The 27,765-nt window shown below is 45.6% G+C and overlaps 1 protein-coding gene across 4 annotated transcripts; it reads right to left on the reverse strand.

Annotated features, from left to right (window-relative positions):
* On the reverse strand, window positions 1–27,595 carry Dguok (deoxyguanosine kinase). Of its 4 annotated transcripts, none has more exons than XM_013114113.3 (7): window positions 27,492–27,595; window positions 16,796–16,908; window positions 9,572–9,759; window positions 3,905–4,052; window positions 1,189–1,304; window positions 621–720; window positions 1–260 (listed from the first exon to the last, which is right to left on the reverse strand). In XM_013114113.3, the coding sequence occupies exons 1-7, from the start codon at window positions 27,499–27,501 to the stop codon at window positions 234–236; spliced, it is 702 nt and encodes a 233-aa protein (XP_012969567.1). In that variant the 5' UTR covers window positions 27,502–27,595; the 3' UTR covers window positions 1–233. The 4 variants fall into 4 exon arrangements, with proteins under 4 accessions (XP_012969567.1, XP_005071112.1, XP_021083396.2 ...); XM_005071055.4 differs by having other exon boundaries at window positions 27,360–27,516; XM_021227737.2 differs by lacking the exon at window positions 16,796–16,908 and having other exon boundaries at window positions 27,492–27,587.
* Between the last annotated feature and the right edge of the window lie 170 nt (window positions 27,596–27,765).

Genomic DNA, 27,765 nt, shown 5'->3' on the forward strand with positions numbered 1-27,765 from the left:
TTAGAAAACAACTTAAGGCAGTTTTATTTTAAAGTGCTTGAGATAAAAAAAAAAAGACAACAGCAGTGTGAAGACAGGAAGACAGCACACACCCAACTGTGGGGATGACCGAGGGGATGACTGAGGGGATGACCGAGGGGCCAGGGGCTGCACACAGCAACATGGATGGAAGGTCAACATTTGCTGGCTTCAGCGAGTGGAACCAGACCATAGCCAAGATGAGTAATTACTGTTTACAGGTTCCTTATAAAGGTGTTTACCTGCAGAAGAAGAAGATCAATGTTACACTGCACAATTTCAACACTCCCCTCAGTGTGTCTCCAGCCCCATGAGCACTTATGAGGGAGGAAATGAGAGCTGCCCAGGGTCAGACAGCACCAAGTGGGCACAGAACCCATGTCTTCTGTTCCTTACTGTAGAACACCTTAGAGGGGCAGTTAGCTGGCCAGCAGACGCTAAGAGTCAGTACACTCGGAGCTGGGGGTTCTATTGTAACTTAGGTGACATCCCAGGGCTTTGGAGTGTGAAATGCAATTTGAAGTACACATCAAAGGACAGACATAGAGACCAGGAAGACGAACGCACAGCACTGAACCCCCACAAGCCTAGGGTCTGCCCACCTGTCTCATGAGCTCTTCCTGTTTGGCGGCATTTTCAGAGAAATCGTCACTGACATTCAGCACCAGCACTGGCACATGCTGCAGAGCTTCGAAGTGGAGCCTGGAGCAGCAAGACAGAAACACCAGGGTGACGTCACTTACCCACACACTAACTAGTCAGTAAGATGCCTGCAAAGTGGAAGGCTGAGACTCTCTCTAGTCCCGAAACTGCTACTGAAGTCAGCACTCCAAACATTTAAAGTGAGCAAACCGAGCCTGAATGAGGGCAGGCAGAGACTAAAAATGTCAATTAAAATGAACATTTTTCTAAAAAATTTCAGTCCTCCATCCTCAGCCAGTTATGGCAAGCATTCATAACAGGATACAATCTAGGGAAAAGGGAGGAAAAAAGGGAGGGAGGGAGGGAATCCACCAGATGCCCCTTGGGATGTGTGGGTTGTATTGACATAACATCTCCTAGCTGACAGATGTTGGGCACTTCCCTCTGAATCCTTGCAGTTCTGGGCTGTGTGTTCAGCTTGTGCTTAGCATGGTGATGGAGGCCTCTGCCTGCCTGTAAGATACTCACTTGGTAGTCTTGTTAATAAACCAGTCTTCATGCTGACCATGCAGCTGTTCAAGATAGGCCAGCTCAATGCCTTTCTCTTCTACTCGGGCTCTCTGGGACAGTCTTTCCAAACAAACCTAAAAGACAAACCCCCTGCTGTTACATTGCAGTCTCAATGTATCTGTATGTCTTCTCTGGGTACCACAAGTCATGACTTTGCTTTTGCTGCCTTGTTCTCTTACTCAGAGCGCTGGTATCATTTTGTCCACCTCTGCCTCAGACTGCTTTTCCTTGGAGTAGCCTCAGCTGGTTAATGGCTCCCATGGGAAATCACGCGAAGAGGAAACGCCTCCTCTTAACTCCACCTACATCTCCACCTGTCACACTCACTGAAGGAGAGCACCCCTCTCCCACCCTGTGGGAGAAGGCTCCTCTTTTTCACTCAGGGACTACTTTCCACCTATAACACACCTATCTTCACAACGTGCCTCTTTTTTTTTCAAGACAGGGTCTCACTATGTAGTTCTGTCTGTCTTGGAACTCACTCTGTAGACCAGGCTGGCCTGGAACTCACAGAGATCCGCCTGCCTCTGCCTCCAGAGTGCTGGGATTAAAGGCGTGCACCACCACTGCCTGGCCCACAATGTGCCTCTTCTATTCAGAGCAGTCAGGCACCGTGCCTCAGCTAACCAAATCATTTCACTTCACAGAAGAGTTTCCTCGGTCCTCAGGCCATGAGAATATCTAGTTCAATTTTATTTGAACCTCACACTTCACCCAGAATCTCTTACTCCTTGATGTGATTCGCATCACAGTTCAGGAACTCCCCATACTATACCAAGAAGTCCTGATGATGCTGGCAAAATGGCTCAGCAGGCAAAGGCACTGCTGTGGAATAATAACTATGTAAGGATGTGTTGCATTTGTTTAGGTTGTGGAATATTACTTTGATTGTGTAAAGGTGTGTTACATTTATGCATGCTGCATTTGTTTAACTATGTAAGGACGTGTGTTAAACTGTGTAAAGATGTGTTGCATTTGTTTCACCTTGTCTTCCAAAGGCACCTGAGTGGTCTAATAAAAAGTTGACTGATCACTATCTAGGCAGAATAGGGATAGGAGGGACTGGTGAGTGAGAATAAATAGGAGAGAAGAGAGGAGAGAATGAGGGAGAAGGAGGGACAGGCCTGGGGCAAGAAGCCAGGCAGCCACCAGCCAGCGAGACACGGGGGGAAGCATGAAAGTAAGACACGCAGAAGGAAGGCAAGCAAAAAGCCACAAGGAAAGAGGAGGATAAGGAGAAACAGACAAATGTAAGTTAGAAGAGCTAGCCAGATAAGCGAGGCTGAGCGTTCATAACTAAGTCTCCGTGTCATGATTTGGGAGCTGGCTGGTGGCTCCAAAAGAAAAAGCCTGGTACAAAGCAGGCCTGGTGACTTGAGTTCCATCCCTGAAGTCCATGGAGAGGGGGAAGGAGAGAAGGGACAGCACAAGTGTCCTCCGATTGCCACTCAAGCACTGTGGCTTTTGTATACTTGTGCATGTAGGCACCCACACTTTGAGCACACACACACAAAGATGAAGAGCTGTTAGAAGAGGAGGAGGAAAAAAGAAATGCAGCCAGGCATGGTGGGGCACGCCTTTAAGCCAAGCACCTGGGAGGCAGAAGTAGAGGCAGGTGGGTCTCTGTGAGTCTAGACCAGTCCAAAGAATTCACAGTGACATAATGAGATCCCGTCTCAAAACAAAAAAGCACTGACCCAACCAAACACCCTCCTCAAACAAAATAAAATAAAAAACTAAAATACAAAACAAAAATCTTTAAAAAAAAGTGAGACAGAAGACAGACCCAGCTGTACTCAGCAGCCTCTCTCCTGGCTGCCCTTCCCGCTAGTCCTCTCCTTGGGACCCCTGTAACGTGACACGAAAGGAACTCTCCCACTTGTTCTCAGCTCTGCTCAGTGTGCACCCAGGCTCCTTTCTGTCCATAAGCTCAGGCCCAAGCTGCAGACAGCTGGCTTGCTTTCGGCAACGATGGGCACTCTTGGCATCTGATCATACCCGTGAAGTATCTCTCAAAAGCTGACAGCAGTATCTCTCTCTCTCAAAAAAAAAAAAATGTTTTGCCTTGACTTGGAATCCTGCCCTCGAGTCTTTCAGGAGATCTACTTTATAGAGAAAGACCCCTTCAGGGGCAAGCTTTCCAGGGTCTAGCCAAGGTTACTACCGGTCAGCAGAAGCCAAGGGCCAATGCTGTCTTCAGAGGGCTCCTGTCATGACATCATCCTGTGGGCAAACTGGCTCCAAAATCAGAGCCAAAGCACACACTTCTGCAGTCCTCCTGCCTGAGGATGAGGGAGGAAACACTCCTTCCTTCTTCATACCCCAGTCAGAAAACTGGAGCCTCAGATGACCCGACACAGGCAAGAGCTAGAGCAGACTGCTGAAGGTCCAAGTGTCCGATCCGCAAACCTGGAGCTGTAAAAACAATGTCTAGCGTGTTCTAGCTTGTTTCTCCACCAAGAGGGCTGCTTCTACACAGACAACTGCTTGAACACGCCGCTGCAGAAGGCCCTGGGGGATGGGTGCTCGTGCTGGAGTATTGGTGTGTGCCTATACCCTCTTCACTGGGTGAGGCCCATAGACTAACTTCTCTAACCAGGAAACCAGAAGCTTACAGGAGGTCAGCTCTTACATTTCATGCAGTTTGAACATCTAAGGTTTTAGGTTCAGTTACCTGGGGAGAAGCCTGGAGATAGATGAAGCCATGTATCAAGAGCCGGTTGGCAAACTGTTGCAGGAGAAAAGAATGCCAGTCTTGATAGATGTGCCATTCGACGTCACTGAGGGAACCATTTTCAAAGAGATTCTTTGCAAAGATATACCTGGTTGGAAATGTTGAGTGGGAGATTGGGGTGAAGGAAGAATGGGAAGTGGGATGAAAGACAGAAGAGGGAGAAAAGTAGAAAAACCAGTGATTGGCTTGGCTTGTTCATGTTGACCCAAATCACTGAGCCAGTCTAGCTCCTACCTTAGGAAACCTGAATTTTTTTTAAAGTTTATTTTTATTATGTATTTGTGTGTGTGTGTGTGTGTGTGTGTGTGTCTGTGTCTGTCTGTCTGTCTTCATGTGGGTTTGTGTACATGCATGTGGGGTTTGTGAAGGCCAGAAGAGGGCACTGGGTTCTCTGATCTATACTCATGGGCAGTTGTGAGACATATGATGTGGGTGCTGGGAATGAAATTTGGCTCCTCTATCAGAGAAGCAAATGCTTGTAACTGCTGAGCCATCTCTCCAGCCCTGGAAACCTGAATTCTCAGTCTCCAGCTCCCATCATGCTCAGCACTAACGACAAATAGCACCTGACACAGGCCCATGCGACAGCTCACAGATGGAGCAACCCACCACAAGGAAACGGACTCTAGAAAGGGAAAGTAGCCAGGACACACACATGTGCATGGAAGCCTGAACCTTTAGATTTCCTCACTCCACAGCAAGACTCCAGACAAACCCAAGAGAATGCAGGGAAAGCCACCCTTCCACACTGCACTTCAGAACGAGGGCTTCTGAGTCTCCAGCTGCTGAGCCATCATGCTTCGTAGACGAGAAGTGGGGGTGGGGGATGGGGGGGCAGCACCCTTCCTGTGGTGTCAGCTCTACAGCTGACTTTGGTAATGCCAAGAGCAGTCTCCCTTCCAGAGCATACAGGAGTCTAGCTTCCTCTGACTAACTTCCCCCTTTGCTTACTTCCACAACAGGAGGAGGATCTGGTAAATTGAGAAGTCATGGCTTCAAAAGGGCCAATTCTGTTTTTAAAGCTTGATACAAAACACAATTTACACCCACAACAGTGAACTCCAGTTTCTAAGGCAACCTCAGCAACTGGCCACTTCTGGGAAAATGAAATTCAAAATCCTTGTGTGAATGGCTCACAGAAGTGCAAACTGTGAAGTCGTGAGTGACACCCTTAGGGGGAGTGGCTTTCAATTTATTTTTTTTTATTTTATTTTATGTGCATTGGTGTTTTACCATGGGTGTCAGATTCCCTGGAACTGGAATTACAGATGGTTGTGAGCTGCCATGTGGGTGCTGGGAATTGAACCCAGGTCCTCTGAAAGAGCAGTCAGTGCTCTTAACCACTGAGCCATCTCTCCAGCTCTGAGAGTGGCTTTCAAAGTGACTGCATGCTGTGATCCAGTTGCAGCTCCCACAAGCTATGTTGCTTTGGAAAGCTACCCGACCTGAGCCATGGTAGGGGATGGCTGCATATCATACTTTTGAGGGTGACCATCACTCACAATCAACACTCCTAAATCATTGTAATCACTCTTCCTAGGCCACGAAGAAGCTAATTTGCAAACTCCGAAAGTGAACTTGCTCAGACTACAATGTTTTAGCTCCAGCTCTCTGAAGGCAACATGAAGGTGACTTTTGTAACTCAAGTTTTGAAAAATGCTGCCAACTTCTCCAGCTAGAAGCTAGAAGACAAAAGTTGCATCTTGCAAATAGAAATGACCAAGTCTATAATAGGGACCTTTACCTCTCCTAAGGCGGGCACTTTCCTCTTTCTCCACAGCTGGTAGTAATGGGCAGTAGGGGGAGTGGAAGCTAAGCACAGAGAGGTGTGGGGAGCTGCAGGGAGAACGGGGCTGAAGGACCTAGCAATCCAGAGTCTGTCCTAAAGCCACACTGGTGTTTCCGTTAACTCATTCACAAACATTTCCGGTTCTTCCTCCCTGCAATCACTGTCCTCTGGAACACACACTGCAGTCCTTGGTGAAGTAGTATCCTCACTGCAACAGGGACTAAGGACTCTGGTGTTGCCCTAGGGCAAAGTCTGGTGCCTGAGTACAGGAGATATTCAATAAACCTACTAACAAAAAAAGGGTTTTCCCCTTTGGCACTGTGGCTTGAACTCTCATGCCCTGGGCACGAAAAGGACCACTGAATCATACTACTAGTTCCTGGAATACATTTTTAAAGGAATGGAAAATCTAAATACTCTTTAGATTAGAGATTTATAACAGGTTATCTTTTCTACCTAAAAATGTCCCCCTTCAATGAAAGCAGCTTCAATGGTGCAATAACCCAAAGTACAACCAACTGCTACTCCTTTACAAGGAAATGTCCAGACCCAGATAGTTTTTGTTTTTGTTTTTGAGACAGGCTTTCTCTGTAACTTTGGACCCTGTCCTGGAACTCACTCTGTAGACCAGGCTAGTCTCGAACTCACAGAGATCTGCCTGCCTCTGCCTCCTGAGTGCTAGGATTAAAGGCATGCACCACCCTACCTGGTCTCCCAGATAGTTCTTAACAACTCATTTCTATATGCTGGCAATCCCCAAACTCAGAAGGTAGAGGCAGGAGGACACCTATGAGTATGAGGGCAACCTGGTGATACTGAATTCCAGCCTACAGTTGGGACCCTCCCCCCCTTTTTTTTTGGTTTTTTCAAGACAGGGTTTCTCTGAGTTGTTTTGGAGCCTGTCCTGGAACCCGCTCTGTAGACCAGGGTGGTCTTGAACTCACAGAGATCTGCCTGCCTCTGCCTCCCGAGTGCTGGGATTAGAGGCGTATGCCACCAAAGCCCAGCAGTTGGGATCGTTTTTTAAACAAACAGCAAAGCCTGTAATTAACAAAACATGTCTGTTTCCCTCTGAGGGGATTCTCACAAGCCCACCAAACTAAGAGGCTAGAACTCAAAATAGTAAATCTGAACACCTCCAACAGTCTAGGTGGTTCACTAGGTCAACTTCCTAGCCTGGGAGGTACGGCTCAGGAGAGGACAGAGGAAGTCAGGCGTAGCTACAGTGGAACTGATCTAAAACCTGGAGCCCAACTATCTATACCATAAACACTTAGCTTTCTGAAGAGCAGACTCCTCTCAGGCCCTGGAATGAAGGATTGAATGACACTGTTTCTTCCACATATCTGGTGTGATCTTGAAGTGCAGTCAGAATAGTCACGTCATTTACAAATCAACTATCGATTCCCCCCCTTTTTTGAGACAGGATCTCACTATGTAGACCTCCCTATCTGACTTCGAATTCACTATGTAGACCAGGCTGGCCTCAAACTCACAAAGATCAATCTGCCTCTGCCTACCAATTACTGAGATAAAAGGCATATGCCAACATACCTGGTCTTGAACTCTCATTTAAAAAATTAAATTACTGCTTTATTTTATGTGTATGGTGTTTTGCCTGCATGCCTGTACATGCATCATGTGTATGCCTGGTGCCATGAGAGATCAGAGGAACACGTTGGATCTCCTAGAAGTGGAGTTACTGATGGTTGCAAGCAGCCATGCAAGTGGTGGGAATCGAACCTGAGTCTTCTGGAAAAACAGGAAATGTTCTTAACTGCTAAGCCATCTCTCCAGTATACCAACTTTCATTTTTTAATTTCAGGAGGCTTTCTAATAAGAGCTACAACTAGTTTATTTAACCTGGAATTAAATGGGTAACCCAGCTAGGCTGTGGTGGCACACACCTTTAATCCCAAAGCTACACAGAAAAACCCTGTCTCAACACCCTCCCCCTCCAAAAACGGGTAACCAAGTGTCTCCAGTAATGGAGCAGGTAAGGTACAGAATGCCCCATCTTCAGTCATGGACCCAAGACAAATCATTTTCCCCCACCAAAGTCATTCAAATTCAAACTTTCCACAATGACCAGATCAAGGCACCCCGTGCCTTTGTCGATTGATGGCCTGAGCCCATGGCCTGGTCTCTGGAGTCTGAAGCCTGGATTAGCATGCTTTCCCAGAACAAATGGACTCATTTCCCTAGCTGGCTGCTAGACTAAAGCACTTGAAAGTTTACTCCCTTAAGTTGATGATGTCCTTTCCCATAAAGTGACATGATTTACAAGGTGCCACTAGACATTGGCCAGTAATAAGCCCTGCCCATAATGGGGGTCAAAAATGCTGAACTTGAGACAGATTTCTGATTGTTATTATATTTAGTTTTTCAAGACAGGGTTTCTCTGGCTGTCCTAGAACTCACTCTGTAGACCAGGCTGGTCTCAAACTCACAGAGATTAAAAGTGTGTGTCACATCCAGCAACAAGATCCCATCTTGAAGAATGAAAAGGATTCATGGGTTGCTTTCATTGTTTTTTAATTTTTTCATATTTATTTATTATACGCATATGTGTTCCAGTTGTGTGCTTGTTTTGCTTGCATGTATGTTTGTGTACCAAGTGTGTGTTTGCTGCCTATGAAGATCAGAAGAGGGCACTGGATCTCCTGGAACTGGAATTATGGACAATTGTGAATTGCCATGTGGGTGCTAGAAATCAAACCTGGGTTTTCTGCAAGAATAACTTGAGCTCTTACTTGAGCTCTTAACTACTGAGCCATCTCTCCAGCCCCTGCTTGCTTTTTTTTGGTTTGTTTTGTTTTTTAGTACACCAACTTTAATTCCACTTGCTAATTCTGCTAAGAGGTGATAACCAAACGCCAACCTGTTTGGCTTCTGAGAGTCGCATAAGTGGTTATTCTGTGACTTCGGTGTATAATGGTGGGACCCAAAAGTCAGTGGCACTGTGGGAAAGCCAGCACATCAAGCTGGTGAAAAGCACAATCGGTTTTCTTGACATGTATGATAACTCTGGACAAATGTATATAGATTTGTATTAGAAAGAACAATACACTTTGAATATACTTTGGGGGCTGGTGAAATGGCTTGGAGGTTAAGAGCACTGGCTGCTCTTCCAGAAGACTTGGGATCTGTTCCCAGCACCCACATGTCAGCTAATGGTAACTTTGGTTCAAGAGGGTCCAACGCCCTCTTCTGACCTCCACAGGCACTGCACATATGTGGTGCATAAATATACACACAGATAAAACATCCAAGGACACAAAATAAGAATAAACCTTAAAAAGTAATTAAAAAAGAACATATATTCTTGGTGTTGGGGAGATGGCTTACTTGGTAAGAACTTGAACTTGACCCCCAAATCCAATTTAAAAAGCAAGGTTTGTAATTCCCATGCTGTGGAGGCAGAGACAGGTGGATCTCCCAGGCTCACTAGTCAGAAAGCTTAGCTTTCTTAGACAGTTCCACATTAGTGAGAGACTGAGAGACCCTGCCTCAATAAAGATAGATAGATAGATAGATAGATAGATAGATAGATAGATAGATAGATAGATAGATAGAAAAAAAAGGTATCTAAGGAAAACAACTGAGGCTGTCTGGCCTCCGCACACATATGCACAGACATTAGTACACACAAGTACATCTTTGTGCATGTACACACATATATACATACACACAAAGAAAACAATGGTTTTGCCTTACAGTTTTACAGTGACTAGTGAGTGAAATTCAGGACTTAAACGCAAAGGAAAAAATCACACCAGTGTGAGCATATGTCTGTGGTTGACAGTGTTTGGTCTTACCTGTCACTGTACACAGACCTCTCAAAGATTCGCACAGACTTCTCTGCCTGTAGGAGTTTCTCTGGGAGGGGCTCCAGCTGCACTTTCAGACGGCTCATAAAGGAAAGTGTCTGGAATGTGTAGGACCATCGAGCTGGCTCTTGGTACATCATTTCTAGCAAGTTTCCAGGACCTCTGGAAGTGCTGTCCTACAAAAAAGTGCAGAAGGGGAGAATTTCCTAGGAGGTATATTGTTTTATAGGACACATCCCACCCTCTGCCTTCCTCAAAGTTCAATATTTAATGTCAAAAGTAACCATAGATGTTTCCTTCCACTCAAAACATGAAAAAAGATACGATTTCCCAGCTTAAACTGTATAAGCAGGGAAGACTGCTCAACGCTGCATGATAAGAATCTGACAGAGAGATGACACGACACATGAAATGGAACAGGGAGAGCAAGGCAAAACTCTCACACAGAATTCAAACACACACAGAACATGGGACTTGTGCAGTTTGTCTGGGGTGAGTTAACTGATTGTCACCTACAAATTCTCCTTTGAATCAAATCCTTCTACTTAAATACCATGTTGCCTATCAGATTCTATTTGTCAGTATTTCTCAAACTTCAAGGCAGATAAGAAAGAAAACAACTGCCTATTTGAGAATCTAAATAGCCAATGAATTAAACAGACTACTCTGTCTCTCATAGAGGAATCATACTTTGTCAAACAAAACCTAGTTCCTTATTCATTCTAGGAAGCATGAAACACAATTTGAAATACTGGTTCTGAACATTCAGGTGGGAATAAGCAGTGGACACTCAGGGACCTAGGCTCAATTATTGACTCAATGCAAAAGTAAATTTTAAGCAAAGCACTTTGTATCTTCATCCATTCAATCATTGCTGACTGAGGCTTGTGTGGACAAGGTATCCTATGCGCTGGGTGCAGTAAGAAGTAGAGAGAAAGGAAGTAATACTTATTCAGAGGTCACTGGACTGTTATTTCCAAACAGCATCCAGAGATGAGTAACATTAGAACCATTTTACAAAGGGGAAAATCCACTGAGAGCTAAGTAACTTATTTGTTTAAGGCCCCTTGGGTTTGAATGAAATAGGGAATGGGGCTCAAATTTGGCTTTCTCCAGCCTCTTCATTCTAACACCTCTCCTATAAAGATGAACAAGATGTAGTAACTGGATTCAAGGAGTTCACAATGTGGATGACTAAGATATAAAGAGCTAGAAGAGAAGCCAAGCATGTGACAAATGTTCACTCATTTATGATATAAAGAACTGAAAGAAGCCGGGCGGTGGTGGCGCACGCCTTTAATCCCAGCACTCGGGAGGCAGAGGCAGGCGGATCTCTGTGAGTTCGAGGCCGGGCTGGACTGATAGCCTCCGAAACAATTCAGAGAAACCCTGTCTCGAAAAACCAAAAAAAAAAAAAAAAAGAACTGAAAGAAGTTCCTGGCAAAGAGCATCATTAAGTTTGGAAGTAAACAACAAGCAGGATCTTCACAGAAAACACAATCATTGCCCAAATGTGTCAACAGAAACAATAAGTATCTATAAAATACATGGGCTGGGGAGATGGCTCAGTGAGTAAAGTGATTCATGCCAGTATAAAGGGCTAAGCTCCAATCTCCAGAATCCACACAAATCTGCACATAGTAGCAGGCATATCATCCCAGAGCTCCTACAGCCGGATGGAGGGCAGACACAGGAGGGTCCTCAGAAGCCCCTGCCTGGGTCAGCAGCCTGGCATACACTGCACTGGTGAACAAAAAGACTGACTCCAACAAGATGCAGCTGAGGACCTATGCCATGGTTGTCCTTTGATCCTTTTGTTTTTGACAGCCTGTTCCTATTTCATCACTGAGGCAATCTCTTGACTCTTGTTGAGATACTTGTTTTTGTTACCTATTTTGGGCAATAGTTCTCTCAGCCTAGAGACTGACTTTTTTCCTTTCCAGCTGCAGAATATAGATATGTATACATAATATTTTTATTATATAAAATACACATAATTTAAAGTAATAATCCAAAGATCTTTAAAATAAAGGAAGAAAGGAGGAAAGAAAAAGGGGAGAGCAGGCATGGTTTCACTGGACCAAGAAAAAATAAATAAATACAAGAGTTTTCCCTTTTCATTCCAATAAGTTAATGAAGACTCCACAAGCACTTAAAATGGGAAATGAAGTTAATACTGAAAAATACAAATGTAGAGCAGAACCAATTAAAAATACAAGGGGAAATTACAAGGAAAGACAGATGGAATAGAAAAAACCCCACAAACTTAATATTCATGTTTCATAATTAACAGAAAGTGTAGACCCCAAAATGAGAATTCAGAGGGAACAATCATTTTTCCCATGTATCTGAATCTGGACTACATCTTCAACGACTACTAAACAGAACCTAAGACAGTTCCTTTTTCCTAAGAGTCTAAATTGATTCTGTCCTCAGCACTGACGAATCACCTCAAACTTTACACACATAATATTAATCTTAAAAGTCAACACAGGTTGGGTGGGGTGGTGGTGCACACCTTTAATCCCAGCACTCAGGAGGCAGAGGCAGGTGGATCTCTGTGAGTTCCAGACCAGCTTGGTCTACAGAGCGAGTTCCAGGACAGCCTCCAAAACAATACAGAGAAAACCTGCCTCGAAAAACAAAAACAAAAACAAACAAAAAGTCAGCAGCCAGGTGTGCAGCACACGGAAAGCTGAAGCAGAAGGATCCACATGGGTCTGAGGTCAGCCGGGCTACACAGCAAATTCCAGATCAGCCTGCTCACTTAATAAGGCCCTGTCTTTAAAGAGAGAAGCAGCAGCAGCCATGGCTGTCTCATGGTAAAGTGCTCTAAGAAAGCCTCATGGAGAAAATTCAATGTTGGCTGTTGAGTAGCAGAGAATTGGACACTGATATTAGAGGGAGCTTCACCAAGGGCAGAAAAGAATAATGACTACCCTCCTGCAGTTATTTAGTATTCTGCAAAATATCTCTATCAAAACAAGCAGGAAGACAGAGATAAGTCATGGAAACTCTTCTAAAGGATTCCACTTAGAGGCAACTACTACTGTCTAAAGGCCTGGGCAAAGGACTCCATATGAGAATTGAGTCATACTATTCAAATACAATCAACTACTTTCCACCAAAACAGCAACAGGAGTTTGAAAGATAATGAGGATAAATATCATTAGGACAGTATATAACTACTCAGAATAGCTACTCAGAAGGTAAAATTGCTTGATGAACAAACATCAGAGCCTGAGTTCAGATCCTCAACACCCAGGTAAAAAGCTGGGCGTGGCTGCACGCAAGCTGGTAACCCCAGCACTGTGGGGTTCGGTGAGAGGTGGAAGGTCACAGAGCAGGGTGCCTGATGCCCTCCCCACGTAAGCACACAGGCAAGCACGGCTAACACGCCTGCGCTGCGCGTGCGCACACAAATCAGAGTCTTACAACTTTTTTTGTTGCTTTGTTTTTGGAGATAGGTTTTCTCTCTGTAGCCCTGACTGTCTTGGAACTCAGTCTGCAGACCAGCCTGGCCTCAGACTCACAGAGTTCTACCTGCTTCAGCTTCCAGAGTGCTGGGATTAAAGGCGTGCACCACCACTGCCCAGTGAGTCTCAACAACTTTTGTGGAATATTACTTTATTTTGCTTTTTGAGACAGGGTTTCTCTGTGTAGCTTTGTAGACCAGGAGGGCCTCCAACTCACAGAGATCCACCTGCCTCTGCGTCCCGAGTGCTGGGATTAAAGGCGTGTACCACCACCATCTGGCTAGTCTTACAGCTTTTAAAACTACATACAGCAGAAAGAAATACAAGAGGATGTTTTTAAAATCTTGAGATATTGGAGGCAAAAAACACAGAGCCTCCAAGATGGCTCAAAGGGTAAAGGATCCTGCTGCCAAGCCTGACGACCTAAACTGAATCCCAAGAAACTATATATTGGTAGAACTGACTCCTGAAGGTTGTCCTCTGACCTCCAAAGGTACCACAGCACTCTTCCCCTTCACTAAATAAATAAACTCAAAACTTTAAGGGCAGAGAGATGGTTCAGTGGGTCACAGTGCTTGCTCTAAAAGCATGAGGACTTGTGTTTGAAATCCCATTACCCATGTAAAAGCAGAGCTTCTGGGGTTAGAGATAGACAGTCAAATCCTGGCTAGCCAGTCCAGCTGAAAAGCCTAGCTTCAGGTTTAATGAGACTCTGTATCAAGGCAACACAGAAGAGAGTGGCAGAGGAAAGCACTCAATACTCTGCTCTGGCTACCACATGCCTGTGCAAACTCACATATGTATATCACATGATGGGGGGGGGGCAGACAGTCATTAACATCAGAGGCAACAAACAGTGAAGAAAAGACGATCAAATTTGACTACATAGAAACCAAACCAGTCCAGGCAGTGGTGATGCACACTTTAACCCTAGTACTTGGAAGGCCATACTGATCTACAGAGCAAGTTCCATGACAGTCAGGGCTACACAGAGAAACCCTGTGTTGAAAACCCAAAACCCCAAAACAAAAGAAAACCAAAGTAAAACAAAGAAACTAAACTAAGGGCTAGTGAGATGGCAAAGCAGGTTAAGGTACTTGCTGCTAAGTTTTATGACATGAACCCAAACTCCAGGGCCTATATGGCAGGAAAAATGGCTTCAGTAAGTTGTTCTTGCCTCCACAGGCAAGATGCGGTGCATGGACACCTTTCCTTTCCCCACACTTAAGAAAAAGAAGCATAGAACTCCCCATTAGACAGTATCATGAAATACCATATATACGGCTGGAGAGATGACTTATCCGTTAAGAGCACTGGCTGCTCTTCCAGAAGACTGGGGTTCAATTCCCAGCACCAACATGGTAGCTTACAACTGTCTGTAACTCCAGTTACAGGGGATCTGACATCCTCATACAGACATTAGCAAAACACCAATACACATGAACTAAAAATAGATAAATAACTTATTAAATACCATATATAAAAATAAAATACAAATGTATTAGCAGTTTATTATATTTATATGTAACATATATATACATATATATATTTATCTACAGTTAATATATGTATCTACAACGAGCTCCCAAAGACACAATCATGAGAACTGAGTTTGAATCCCCAGAACCTATCTATAATCCCAGTATTCTTATGGCAAGTTGGAGGGCAGAGACAGGAGAATACCTGAAACTCCAGGGACAGAGGATGAACAGAGGAAAAGGGAAAGTTTTCACTGGCCTGAGCACAGACACACAAGCATATGCACACACACAGGGGTGGTGGAAGTAGGAAAAAGAGAGAGAGAACAACAGAAAAAAATCAAGGGACAAACAGGCAGCCACTAAGTAATAATAAAAAAGCAGTTATGGCTGAGGACGCAGGGTGCTTGCCTAGCATGTGGGAGGTCTGGGTTTAATCCTCAGGGAAAAGGAATGGAGGGAGGGAGGGAGGGAGGGAGGGAGGGAGGGAGGAAGAAAGGAAGGAAGAAAGGAAGAAAGGAAGGAAGGAAAGGGAAGAGGAAGAAGTTGGAGAAGCCCACATCCATGTTCTCATTTACTTTACCTTCTCTTGAGCATCTTTTTCTCTTAACTCCTGAGCTGAAACCTATATTAAACCATCGTTACCAACCCCCACCCAATCCCACCCCTCCCCACCTCCCACCTCCCCACCCCCACCCCACCCCACCCCTTGGCAAAAAAGAAAGAAAAAGAAAAGGAAGACTGAGGAAATGGCTTAACAGGTAAAATGATTGCCTTCTGCCTTCTAAGGGTGAGGACCCGAGTTTGATTCCCTGAACCCACATAAAAAAAGTCAGGTGTGGTGGAGGATACTTGGGAAGTAAAGGCAGGAAGATCAAGAGTTCAAGGTAGCCCGGAGAACAAAAGACTCTGTCTCATAAGGCAAATAAAGAGGAATGGAAAGGAGGCTCAGTGGTTAAGAGAACCCAAGGAGTGGAGAACTCAGTTCCATGACTCCTGTGGTGGAGTAGCGAACATTTTGTGAGTGCATTCTTAAATGTCACTACTTGCTTCTGGCATACTCAGAAAAAGAAATATTCTGTTTCTAATGGAAAATTTTACAAATATACACCTGCATACACACAAGCATATAGACAGATGACTAGAAAAACATACCTCCAATCAGCGTAGCATGCTGGTCACACAGGCAGCATCGCTCTGGACTGGAGTAAGGAACCTGGCACCCAGATCCCACTCTCTGGTGTTCTACCATACAGAGCACTGGTGAGTGCCCACTGGGCTCTGAGCAATCACTCTCAGTAAACTGAGTGGAAAGGAAACACACTGCTACTGCATCACTCACACAAAGTGGCTTTAAAAAGGAAAACAGCCCGGAGGAAACCTGGAGTGTTCTCAAGAGACTTCGGTGAGAAGAGGAGAAAGAGAACCCTCATAGCCTCAACTGTACATGGGGATTGTGGTACCACAGAGAAGGTAAGATTTAGAAAGGTGAAAGAATCTGAACCAAGGAACCCGAATCACAGTGGCTCAGTGTGGCCCAACGTATGAAGAGCTGGCGGATAATCAGTGGTTAAAACAAGGCCGAGCCTCGCAACACATGTCCCAGGCACCTGCAGGGGCTCACGAGACCAGCAGCAAGTGTGCCACTCCCTCAGCTAGTCCGCACTTTGTCTAAATTGACCCTACCCCAGTCACACTAATGTGGCAGGGCTCGAAAGCAAACCTACGGCCTTGGCAGAAGCAGCAGACCTGACACTAGGGCAGAGTTGTGAGGTATGTCTGAAACACAGAGTTGGTCCAGCTTAGAAGAGACCTGGCAGACATTTTTAAGACCAGTGCCTTAAAAAATGTGAGCTCTTGTTTCTACATTAACTCAAAGGGTGACCAGACGCTCAGTAGGGTCCCTTCCCATGTCTAAGATGTCCTCATTGACTATTAATCCTTCCAGCCAGCTTCAGTAACAGCAACATAAATACTTAAAGGTAGGAATGACAACATTCATCTTCAAAGCTTGGATGGTTGGGCATGCTTGGGAAACCACAAAGACAGGAGGCGGGCGCTTACACAGACATACAGAAGCCACAAAAATCAAAACTAAGCATATTCAAACAAGTCATATCCTCTGCGGCCTGCTTTCTGGAATGAAGCTATTTTAAACAGACAAACTGGGCTACTTCATCTCCTAAGAGCAAATTAAATTACTCCAATTGGACTGCTTGCCCATGTCTGCCAACTACCCCCCAAGGCTGAGAACTTACTTTTTGGGTGCCAGAAGCTTGGATATTCTGCCATGTTGCTACAGGTTCTGTAGCCACCTGCCACTCTGGGTGAGTACTCGTGAGTAACTTCACAAAGGTGGATTTGCCCACAGCTGCAATGCAAATGGCACGTGTTGGGATGCTTCCCGAATCCGGATGCAGGAGGCAGCCACCAGCCTTTGCCACCAGTGCCCATCTCACGGGAGCAGGGGCCAGCCTTTCCAGCTTCAAAACTTGGCAGCCATATGACTCGCTGTCAGCTTGATGGTGGGACGGGCAGCTAACCAGCTACCACAGTAAGCATGGGCAACAGGGAGGACACATGGCCTTAGGACACAGGCTGCAGTTTTAATGAACCAACTTCTGGGAGGCGGAGTATTTAGTAACTGTTGACAACAGAACCTTCAAAAGTGACATGGTGAAACTGGTGACATGACTATAAAGCCGGTTATGATTGTAGAAACTCTAAGTTGAAGAAAGACCTTCATTCACTCAGCAAGCCTAACAGATACTCACAGAGGGCTAACTTGTGCTTCCGACTGTTAAGCACCGGCGTATGATGGTAATACAACACTGGGATGCATTTTATCCCCAGAGGACATGGGTGGTGGCACTAAGCAAACACACAGGAAGCTACTGATAAATCATGCTGCGCTGAGAAGGGCAAATGCAGAGTGCCTCAGATGCAGCTCGGGAGGTTGGAAAGGCCCCTTTAAGGAAGTCATTCAGCCAGCCAGGCAGAGGGTGGGTGAAGGATGACCCACACATGGTATGAACCCAGGTCTGGAAGACGCAAAGGAGAGAAGGCTGCAGCCGAAGCAACTGGCCCTACCTTTTCCATTTACACCTACATCTAACACATCTGACCTGAGCTCCAGGTGGACAGAACCTTCTGGACATCCAAGGCACAGCTCAAAGTTAGTGTATTCCCAAATAAACTCATCACCAACCCACCATGCCGAGCTTCCCCACCCTCCAGACCTACAGCAGGGCAATATCCACTACTGTGAGAACACCCTCCTCTCCTAGACCTCCAGAGGCCCCAAGGCCATTTACCTGTATTTCTTAGCTTTTCCTACTTTGTCCCTTTTCTGGGTTTGCACCTTCATACTCAGGACCAGAATGGTCCCCTGCCTCTTTGACACCAGCTGTGCTCTCTGCAACTGAACCTCTACACTGCAGTTTGTGAAGTGCATCTTAAAATGCCGTCATGACTGGATGTGGTGGTGTATCCCTGTAATCCCAGCACTCAGGAATGCTGGGGCAGGAAGTTCATGAATTTGAAGCCAGTTGGGTCTAGACAGTAAGTATGAGGCCAGCCTGGATACATAATGAGATGCTGTCTCAATACCAAAAACTATATATCCATCCATCCATCCATCCATCCAGCCATCACCTGGGGGTGAGGCAGCATGCCATGACATGCAATGTGGAGATCAGAGGACAACTTGATCTCTTCATGTGGGTACTGGGGTTCAAATTCAGGTCACCAAGTTCAGCAGCAGGCACCTTTGCTTCTTAGGCCATCTCACCAGCCTCGGCTTTTAAAACTACATTTATTTATCTATATGGACAATGGTGGACATGTGGAGATCAGAAGATAACTTATGAGGGTTAGTTCTCTCCTTCCATGGGTTGTGAGAATTGACCTCAGGTGGTCTGGGTTGGCAGCGGGTGCCTTTATCTGCTGAGCCATCTCGCTGGCCTTATTGCCCTCAGATAAAATCCAACCCTATAAGCACTGTCTGGATACAACAGGACCCGACCCCTACCTATACCCCTTCATGTTCAGCTTTTCTGCTGACCCTAGCTCCCTGCAACCCTGGTCATACCACGATCTCTCCCAAAAGTATGGCTGCACTGATCTCCCATTTGCTAGAGCGTGCCCTCTCCATTCCTGGTCAATTCCTACTCAGCCTTCAAGGGTTTGCTCCGGTGGCCTTCAAGTGCCAAGCCTTTGTTGGTGCTGATAACCAGGCTAGCTAATCCTTTCCAAGTGGCATGGCATTCTAGATTTGACTGCATTACTACAATGACAACTGTCTCTCTAGGTGGAGGACAGGGCTTTGCTAGGACAAAAAACCAAACCTCGCCCCATGTTCTGCCTCGACAAACAAACAAAATATTAATTTTAGTTTTCCCCACAAAGACCAGTCTGAATGTGGTAGTTTGCACCTTTGATCCCAGCACCGGGGAGGTGGAGGCAGAGGCAGGCAGATCTCAGTGAGTTTGAGACCCACCTGGTCTACATATCAAGTTTTAGGCCAGCCAAGGTTGTGTACTAAGACCTCTCTTAAAAAGAAAAAAGCCTTCAAAGGGATCTTAAGATCAATCTCCTTTATCAGAAGTGATCATTCTCTGGGGGATCCAAATGGAACTCTGTGTGTGTGTGTGTGTGTGTGTGTGTGTGTGTGTGTGTGTGTGTGTGTGTGTGTGTGTGTGTGAGCACCCGCTCCTCTGAGGATCGGGTCACGATCTTCTCTGTCCCACCTCCACTCAACTTCGCCTGCTCCTCTTGCTCTGCCTCTGATCTTCCCACACAGAGGTGAGGAAATGCTTTCCCTCCCCTCGAGGCTCCAGGCCAGTGGCTTCATCCCTCCTCTTCTAGTCCAATGTCTCACCTCTAGTAACAGTGACTTATTAGTTAGCTCCCAATTCCTACTACGTTGGTGAGTTACCAACTGGTTGAGATATAAATTTTTCAAACCTGTCTGTGCTGAGAAGTTCTCAGCTCAAAATATGTAGCCTAGGTAGCAAATATTTAGAGTGTATGTTGTTCAGTAAGTCTGAATGCTGGCCCTTATGTTTAGGTTGAAAAGTTATTTAAACATTTATAATGCTATTTACTCCATGTGCCATGACATGTGTTCAGAGGACAGAGGACAACTTGCAGGAGTGGTTTCTCTACTTACACCATATGAGTCCCTGGGGACTGAATTCACGTCCTTGGATTTGGCAGCAAGTACCTTTACTCACTGAGCCATCTTGCTCGCTACTGAGAATTTAAAATAATATGAAAAGGCAAGGCATTGTGGCATATGCCTATAAGCTCTGCAGCTGGGAGGTCAAGAAAAGAACAGGACTATTGCAAGTTGGAGGCCAGCCCCAGCTACAAAGTGAGACTGCCTCACAAAAAAAAAAAACCTAACTAATAAAAAGCAAATAAATGAAACAAAAAGACAAGGCAGCCACTCTGCTGGTCAGAATTAAATGATCATTAGACTTGATTGCGCCTGCAGGTTAGGGAGTATCAACTTCATATCTGAGATCAGATAGCACCGGTTCATCTCAGGGCAGTCAGAACACTGAGAACTCAGGTCATGCAGTTAACATTCAAAGCCTGAAATGTCAAAAAATACAACAGGACACCTACAGTTCCAACTATTGGAACAACCACTTTTCATGCTCAGGACACCCTGCACACAGCTCCCATCAATTCCAAGGCTTCTAGAAAGTCAAATGAGTAATCAGAAGCCAACATCAGCATAGAAAGACAGTAAACAGTGATGGAAGGTTCCGAGAACTGTGCTTACATGTTAGTAGGGCTGGGAGAGCCTGGGTAATTCACTATGGAGTAGCATTTACTGAATGAACACCATTAGAACTAAGCTGTGATACTAGGGTGGGGCAGTGGTGTGGCACACCTTTAATCCCAGCACTTGGGAGGCAGAGGCAGGCGGATCTCTGTGAGTTCAAGGCAGGGCTGGACTAACAGCCTCCAAAACAATACAGAGAAACCCTGTCTCGTAAAACCAAAAAAAAAAAAAAAAAAAAAAAAAAAAAGAACTGAGCTGTGTCCAGGCACTACCACCCACACATGGGGAATAATCACTTCAATAATGCAAGGTATTCAAATAAAACCTGGAGATGGTGTAAATTTCCAGTGTTATAATCAATACTATTCTTCCAGAGGACTCGGAGTCCAGTTCTTAGCGCCCACACTGGACATCTCACAAGTTTTTAACTCCAGCTCCTGGGGAACTGATGCCCTCTTCTGGTCTCAACAGGTATTGCATGCACGTGCACATGGCCCCACACAGACAACCCTGCGTACACATGATTAAAAATAGTAAAATAAAAATTTCAAAGACAAATGTGTTAAAGTGTTCCAGAGACTTGCTAGTGACAAGAATACCATGTCTACAGCCAGCCTCCCTTCAGATCACTTTTTTCAATCTTGAACTTAGCGCCTCCTGTGGCTGTTGTCTGACGTGTCCCTCCTCTCAGTGTCCCTGCAGAAGCTCAGCTGTTGGTATACTCCATGTTGATTACACACGGGAAGCACTTTCTTAGAGCTCAGCATGTGAGTTTAATTTAGAACTGTCTTTTCACGAACCAGACAGAGCCCTGTTGTGACTGCTCATCTTTTCCTAAGTCATGGCTTTTCCCTCCCCATAAACTTTTCTATAAACTTAATGCTTGTTAATTATGCTACAATATGGTAGTGACAGAAACTGACCTACTGCCCCAGTTACCATATTTTCTTTTTAAAAAATATTTTTATTTTATGTGTACTGGTGTTTTGCCTGCATGTATGTCTGTGTGAGGGTTCAGATCTTGGCGTTATAGACAGCTGTGGGCTGCCATGTGGGTGCTGAGACTTGAACCTGGGTCCTCTGGAACAGCAGTCAGTGCTCTTAACAGCTGAGCCATCTCTCCAGATATATATATATATATTTTTTTTTTGGGTTTTACGAGACAGGGTTTCTCTGTATTGTTTTGGAGGCTGTCGGTCCAGCCCAGCCTCGAACTCACAGGGATCCGCCTGCCTCTGCCTCCCGAGTGCTGGGATTAAAGGCGTGCGCCACCACCGCCGGCCAGATTTTTTTTTAATTTATTTACTTTTATCTTATATGCACTGGTGTTTTGCCTGCAGGTAAGTCTGTGTGAGGGTGTCAGATCTCTGTGATAACAAACAGTTGTTAGCTGCCATGTGGGTGCTGGGATTTGAACACAGGTCCTTTGGGAAAGCAGTCAGGGCCCTTAACCACTGAACCATTTCTCCAGCCCCTGGATACCATATTTTCTATTATTCTGAATGTAATATACTGGCACCTCATGGGAACTTTTAAAATATACTACCACCCCTGGGCATTTTGGGGGGGGAGGGGAGGAGGAAGTTCCAGAGAGGGTTTCTCTGTGTATTCCTTGCTGTCCTGGAACTAGCTCTGTAGACCAGGCTGGTCTCAAACTCAGAAATCTGACTGCCTCTGCCTCCCAAGTGCTGGGATTAAAGTTTGCACCACTATACCCGAATTTTCTTTCCCTCAATAAGATGAAAAACATGAGGGAAAATAATTCAACTGGAAGTCTTTACTAAAGTCAAATGGCAGTAAATATAAATAAGATATCCAGCATACTAACAATTTCTTCCCAAGAAAATGAAGTCTTTATGTCAGGAACTGCTGCTGCGCACACTCTTCCAGAAGAAACTCTCAGAGCACCTACTAAGTGCACTGTAGCTAAAGCAACGAAGCAGGCTTTGTCCTCAAGGACCTTCCTCTTCGTCAACCTTGACACTAAGCCCAGGATCGTAAAGGTGCTAATCCTAAAGCATTCTGGGAAAGCTTAGTACATCAGTCAACAAGCATTAAAGAAACTTAATAACTTTACTAGGAAAAAAACAAGTTCCTCAGAGCAGGATGTGAACTGAGCCTTTCTGAAGAAAGGAACTGACTGATGGTGCTCTCCTCCCTACCGTGCCTACCCGAGACTCCTCCTTCCTCTGCACTTTCTCCAAAGCCCCCTTGAACTTGATCCAGCTCCACTCCATCCCTCGGCAGAGTTAATTACTGCCTGCTCCAGTTTACCAAGTATTAGACTATGATTATTTGTTCACTCTTCCCCCTCGCCAGCCAGGCTGGGAGCTCGCTTTATGAAGACAGATTACACCTTCCTCCTTTCCCATGCTGGGTGCCTGGCCAGGTACTAAGAATAGAAATGGGGGGGGGGTAAGAATGAGGTGACTCAGAGACAAGAGAATCCAAGATCCAGTATTAGAAACAGGTAGGTTCTTCCCCACCAGGATTCTTTGCTCATTTTTAAAATTTGATACACGTAAAAGACATTAAGACACCTAACTTTGAATACAGGAAAAACATGTCTTTAGCAAAGCTCTTAATTTAACACACGAATCTCCAGACCCGGAGGAATGTACTGTCTCCTCTTTCCTCAGGAGGTCTTTGAAAGTGAAAGAGTCAAAATGGGCTCAGGTGGCCCACTGGCAGTCATCTCGGAAGACAACTTGCACTTCAAACAGTCCGTAGTGGATTTCAGGAGACAGTGGGTGACACATATCATGGATGAACACAGGTGAAAGGTCAGCTAGGTATTTTATTGTTTGGGCTTTCTGGAGTTCTAGGTGCCAAACTTTCAACTGCAGTCACACACTGCCCGGCTTCCTGATCACACTATTCCTTTTCCTCTGTGTACCAATGACTAACCTCCACATGGATGTGCTAGGACAGGACTCTGGCAATCACTGCATGAGCACAGAGGCAGAGCAACACAAAATCAGGGCCCTCTGGCTCCAACTCAGGGAAGCTACTGAGCATGCAAACAATCTCAACAGCACTCAGGTGCAAACAGCTTTGGGTAGGAAGCTCTGCCAACCCACACAGGATGAGTAACTCTGTGTGGGACAAGCCGCCTGAGTGTGTGGTGATGGGATCAATTAGTGACTAAAGTCAAGGCAGATGTAGTCTCCCAGGTCACCTCCAGAGCTTTACCTACTCACATCTGTCACCAGCTCCACGCCTGGTATCTTAGCCCCCTCTCCAATCTCTGCACTTTGGGTACATAGTCAATCAGCTCAGGATCTCCTCAGGGTGTCTCACAGACTCCTCAGACAAAAATGTATCATGCGTGCCTCCCCAGGACAGTTCTCCCTTTATGTCATCCTCTGCTTCCGGAGTCACAATCCAAACTATAAATCTGAGCATCCCATCCTCCGCCTCTACTAACCACTACGTCCTGGCAATCTCAACTCCAGACTACCCTCTGACTGTCACTTATTTCTCTCTCCATCCATGCCTGTGTTGTCTTTCCTCCTTCAACTACAACAGTCACAGAAACTAGTTCATTACTCTAGGCCTTTCCAATTTACCTAACTGTGCGTTAGACAAGCTAGAAACAAAGCACTAAGGGCACCACAACAAATGCGACACAGAAGGTGTCTGCTTTATGAAGCATTTGTATACTCACTTACTGTAGCCCGTCTCTTTCTAGAAACTACTCTGGTGATGGCACACACTGACTTCAACTCTCCAGTAGCTCAGAGAGCCGCCTACTGCCAGCAGGATAAGCTGGTATCTATAGGCTCACCGACACCTGACCTGTCGTCCTCTGCAAACCTCTGGTTCTGTCACTACTCTATTTTCTTGTTACTATGGCAAACCACCTGACAAAACAATCAAAGGAAAGGAGGGTTTATTTTGGCTCACCGCTTGAGTGCATCATGGGGAGGAAGTCATGGAGGGGCAAGGAAGCTTTGCATCCAAAGACAGGAAGAGGGGAAAGATGAACACAGGTGCTCTGACCTCCACACAGGAGCCACGACACAAACATTCACACACAAAGTAAATACATGCAATAAAAATGTAAAAAGAAGCCAGGCGGTGGTGGCGCACACCTTTAATCCCAGCACTCGGGAGGCAGAGGCAGGCAGATCTCTGTGAGTTCAAGGCCAGGCTAGACCGAAAGCCTCCAAAACAATACAGAGAAACCCTGTCTCGTAAATACCAAAAAAAAAAAAAAAAAAGTAAAAAGATGCATTCTAGTAACTAGACCACTTCAAAAAGAAACTTAACACATTTTACTCTTTCACAGAAAGAAAAACTGCTGGGCGGTGGCGGCATGCACCTTTAATCCTAGCACTCAGGAGGCAGAGGCAGGTGGATCTCTGTGAGTTCGAGGCCAGCTGGTCTATATAGTGAGTTTCAGGCCAGCCTGGTCTATAGAGTGAGTTCCAGGACAGCTAGAGCTACAGAGAAACCCCTCAAAAAAATAAAAGTGCAAACCCTCTTCCAATTGCAGCGGCCATCCCATGACATGCTCTAACCTGCCCTCTGCAACTCTTCACCTCGACATTCTCCAAGCCTTCCAGTCTACTCCGGAAACTGTTCAATATCACCCAAACCTTCACTCAAACAGTATTGCAAATGCACTTTCCCTCCCTTTGAACAGCTATGCCTGGCTTCCAGGATGTCACTGTCTGTTTTACTCCTCCTGTCTCCGTGCATTCTCTTCTCAGTCTCTGCTCACTAACCTCGTCTCCCTCTCTTACAGTCCTCATGCTACAGGACGCAGTCCTTTCCCTCAATATAGTCTTCTGGCTTTAAATATCTCGTCTAGCCCAGCATCTTCCACTCACATACCCGGCAGCATATTCAACACTTCTACTTGGCTATCCAATAGCCACACAGCAAACCCACCATCCTTATGACCAACTCTTGAAATCACTAACACAATCTGTTCTTCCCAGACGTCTCCATTTAAGACAGCCTGAGCCGGGCGTGTTACCGCACAACTGTAATTCCAGTTACTGTATGTTCAAGGCTAGCAGAAACAAAACACCTGGTCTGAGCTGGAGAGACGGCTTAGCAGTCAAGAGTACTTCCAGCTCTTCCAGCGGACCTGAATTTGGTTCTCACTATTCATATGGGTGGCTCACAAACACCTGTAACCCTCCCAGTCTTGGAGGGAACCTGCACTCACATACACATACTTACAACACAGATACAAAACTAAAAATTAAATAATCTGCCCCCCACCCCAAGACAGGGTTTCTCTGTGTAACAGCCATAGCTGTCCTATAACTAGCTCTGTAGACCAGGCTGATTTCAAACTCACAGAATCTATTTGCTTCTGCCTCCCGAGTGTTGGGATTAAAGGTGTGCACCACCACCGCCCAGCCCAATAAAATATTCTTAAAAAAAAAAAAAGTCTAGGATGGACTTCAGTGGCGCAAGGCCCCATGATAAAATAAGTAAGCAAACAAATACATGTTTAAAAAAATCCAAACTAAGTCTTCCAAAGGCTGTCCAAGTGATGACTGAGGTCATCACTGACCCCTAACATTGCACACCTTATCTATCACCAGGTCCAGTGGCCCTACCTTAAAATGTGATCTTCACCTGGGCCCAACTTATCCCATTACTGCAATGGCTTCCCAAAACATCTTCCACTTCAGTGCAATGAGGGACAGGTGAAGCCTTTGTCCCTCAACACCTCAAACCACTGAACGCTTTCCTGTCTCAGGGCAAAAACTCGAAATGGTTTCTGGGATCTCATTCTTCCTCCACCGCCCCCCTTGGTCACTCTACTCCGGCTGAAATGGATTCCCTCCTAGTCACTGAACACATCATACAATTCCCAGGCTTCCTACTGGTTCTGCCTAATGTTTGTCAGCTACTCACATGGCTGTCTCTCACATCATCCAGGCTACTGATCAATATCATCTCATCGAGGTATTTGAGGAACACCCTATTTAGAAAACAACTGTCCTCAACCTCTCATCCTTGATCTCTCTTCCTTCATCTTACTCATCGCTACCCAATACACTGTTTACCTCGCTTAATTTCTATCCCTTAATAGGGAGGGACCCGTGTATTACTCCCTATTCAAATTCCACGAGTGGAGAATTCTTATTTGTTCTGCTCATGGCTGTATCCTCAGACCAAGAACAGTGCTGGTGCAGGGAAGATGCAAAAAGGGTGATTTGTATGAATAAAATGAGAAACACTATTTGCTGCTGGACTGGCTTCAGTCCACACTTGCTGATCCCATCAGGGACCAGTATCTGTGCAGGTCAAGTAGCCTCGGGATTCAGCAACATTAAGTAGGTTGAACCATTTTGCTTCAGTGTTGCTTTTTTTTCCTTTTTAATTTAAGATACCGGGTTACTTGTAACAAAAAAATGTTACACAGATTTCTAAGTTTAAAAAAATCTCTGTGAGTTCAAGCCCAACTTAGTCTAAATAGCAAGTTCCAAGTCAGGTAGGGCTACCTAGTGACTATCTCAAAATAAAAAATAACACTGCAGTAATTCGCAGTGCAATTAACATGGGTCACGGCAAAACAGTGAAAATGGAATCTGTTAAGAATTGAGTCTAAATAAACAATGGGTCATTTTTAAGTGTATGTCACGAAAGCTGCATGTGGCATACTAAAATTATCTTTAATTCTATGTAAACTGGACGTTTATTTTTATTTTTGCTAAATCTGGTAATCCTATTTTAGGAAAACAAATGGCATACTGTAGCGTCTATTTCTAGCGAAAGAAACACGCCAGTAAACCAGTACAATTCTGGAGCTATCTGCAGGCTGCGTGGCTTTTACGTCCCCATGGGTGAGTAGGCGGGTATCAGTACCCGCCCACTGTGTCCCCAAAATCAAAACCCACGGTGCACTGCGGGAGAAAAACCCTGACAAGCAGAAACAACAGGTCGGGTGGTGGCAGAAGGGGATAAGGGCAATGAAGGGGGCCGGACTGGGGCAGGATCCCAGCCTGTCAGTCACCTACTCGGCGGAGGCCAAGGCTCGAAAGCCACTTTCTGGCCCTTACCGATGTTGCCTTCGATGGAGAGGCTTCGGGGGCCGCCCCCGTCGTGCATGCCCCTTGTGCGTGGCGCGTCCATGAGCGCGTTCAGAGCAAGGGAGCGGAAGGGCGCTCGGAGTCGACGCAGTAGGAACCCACCTGCAGCCATCCTAACCCAGCTCGGCGAGGGAGGGCACTTCCGTCGAAGGCACTTCCTCCTGCCATACTGGGGCTCGCGGCGCGCTTCTGACGTCAGAGGGCCGTCAGGCAGGAAATGGCTGTTTTTAGCTTGCTAAAAGATGGTATGGGGGTGGCTGTGGGGACCTCAGGGACTGCTCTGTTCTCGCGATGTTTGTGGGGATCCTGTCTCTGTGTTTCGGTGTAGGAGGGTTTGCTGACTGGGGGAGTTACGGCGTTTTATAGCCCTTTCGTT

Source organism: Mesocricetus auratus, unplaced genomic scaffold (assembly GCF_017639785.1).
Source record: "Mesocricetus auratus isolate SY011 unplaced genomic scaffold, BCM_Maur_2.0 Super-Scaffold_100676, whole genome shotgun sequence".
Taxonomy (NCBI): Eukaryota; Metazoa; Chordata; class Mammalia; order Rodentia; family Cricetidae; genus Mesocricetus; species Mesocricetus auratus.

Bases quoted from the DNA above. Each gene is read 5' to 3' on its own strand.
- Dguok (XM_005071055.4), bottom strand. From the start codon at position 27,501: ATGGCTGCAGGTGGGTTCCTACTGCGTCGACTCCGAGCGCCCTTCCGC. The intron at 1,305-3,904 runs GTAACTGAACCT...TTTGTCTTTTAG, and splicing joins ATCTCCAGGCTTCTCCCCAG to GTTTGTTTGGAAAGACTGTC. The intron at 721-1,188 runs GTGAGTATCTTA...TTGCTGCTCCAG, and splicing joins TTTATTAACAAGACTACCAA to GCTCCACTTCGAAGCTCTGC.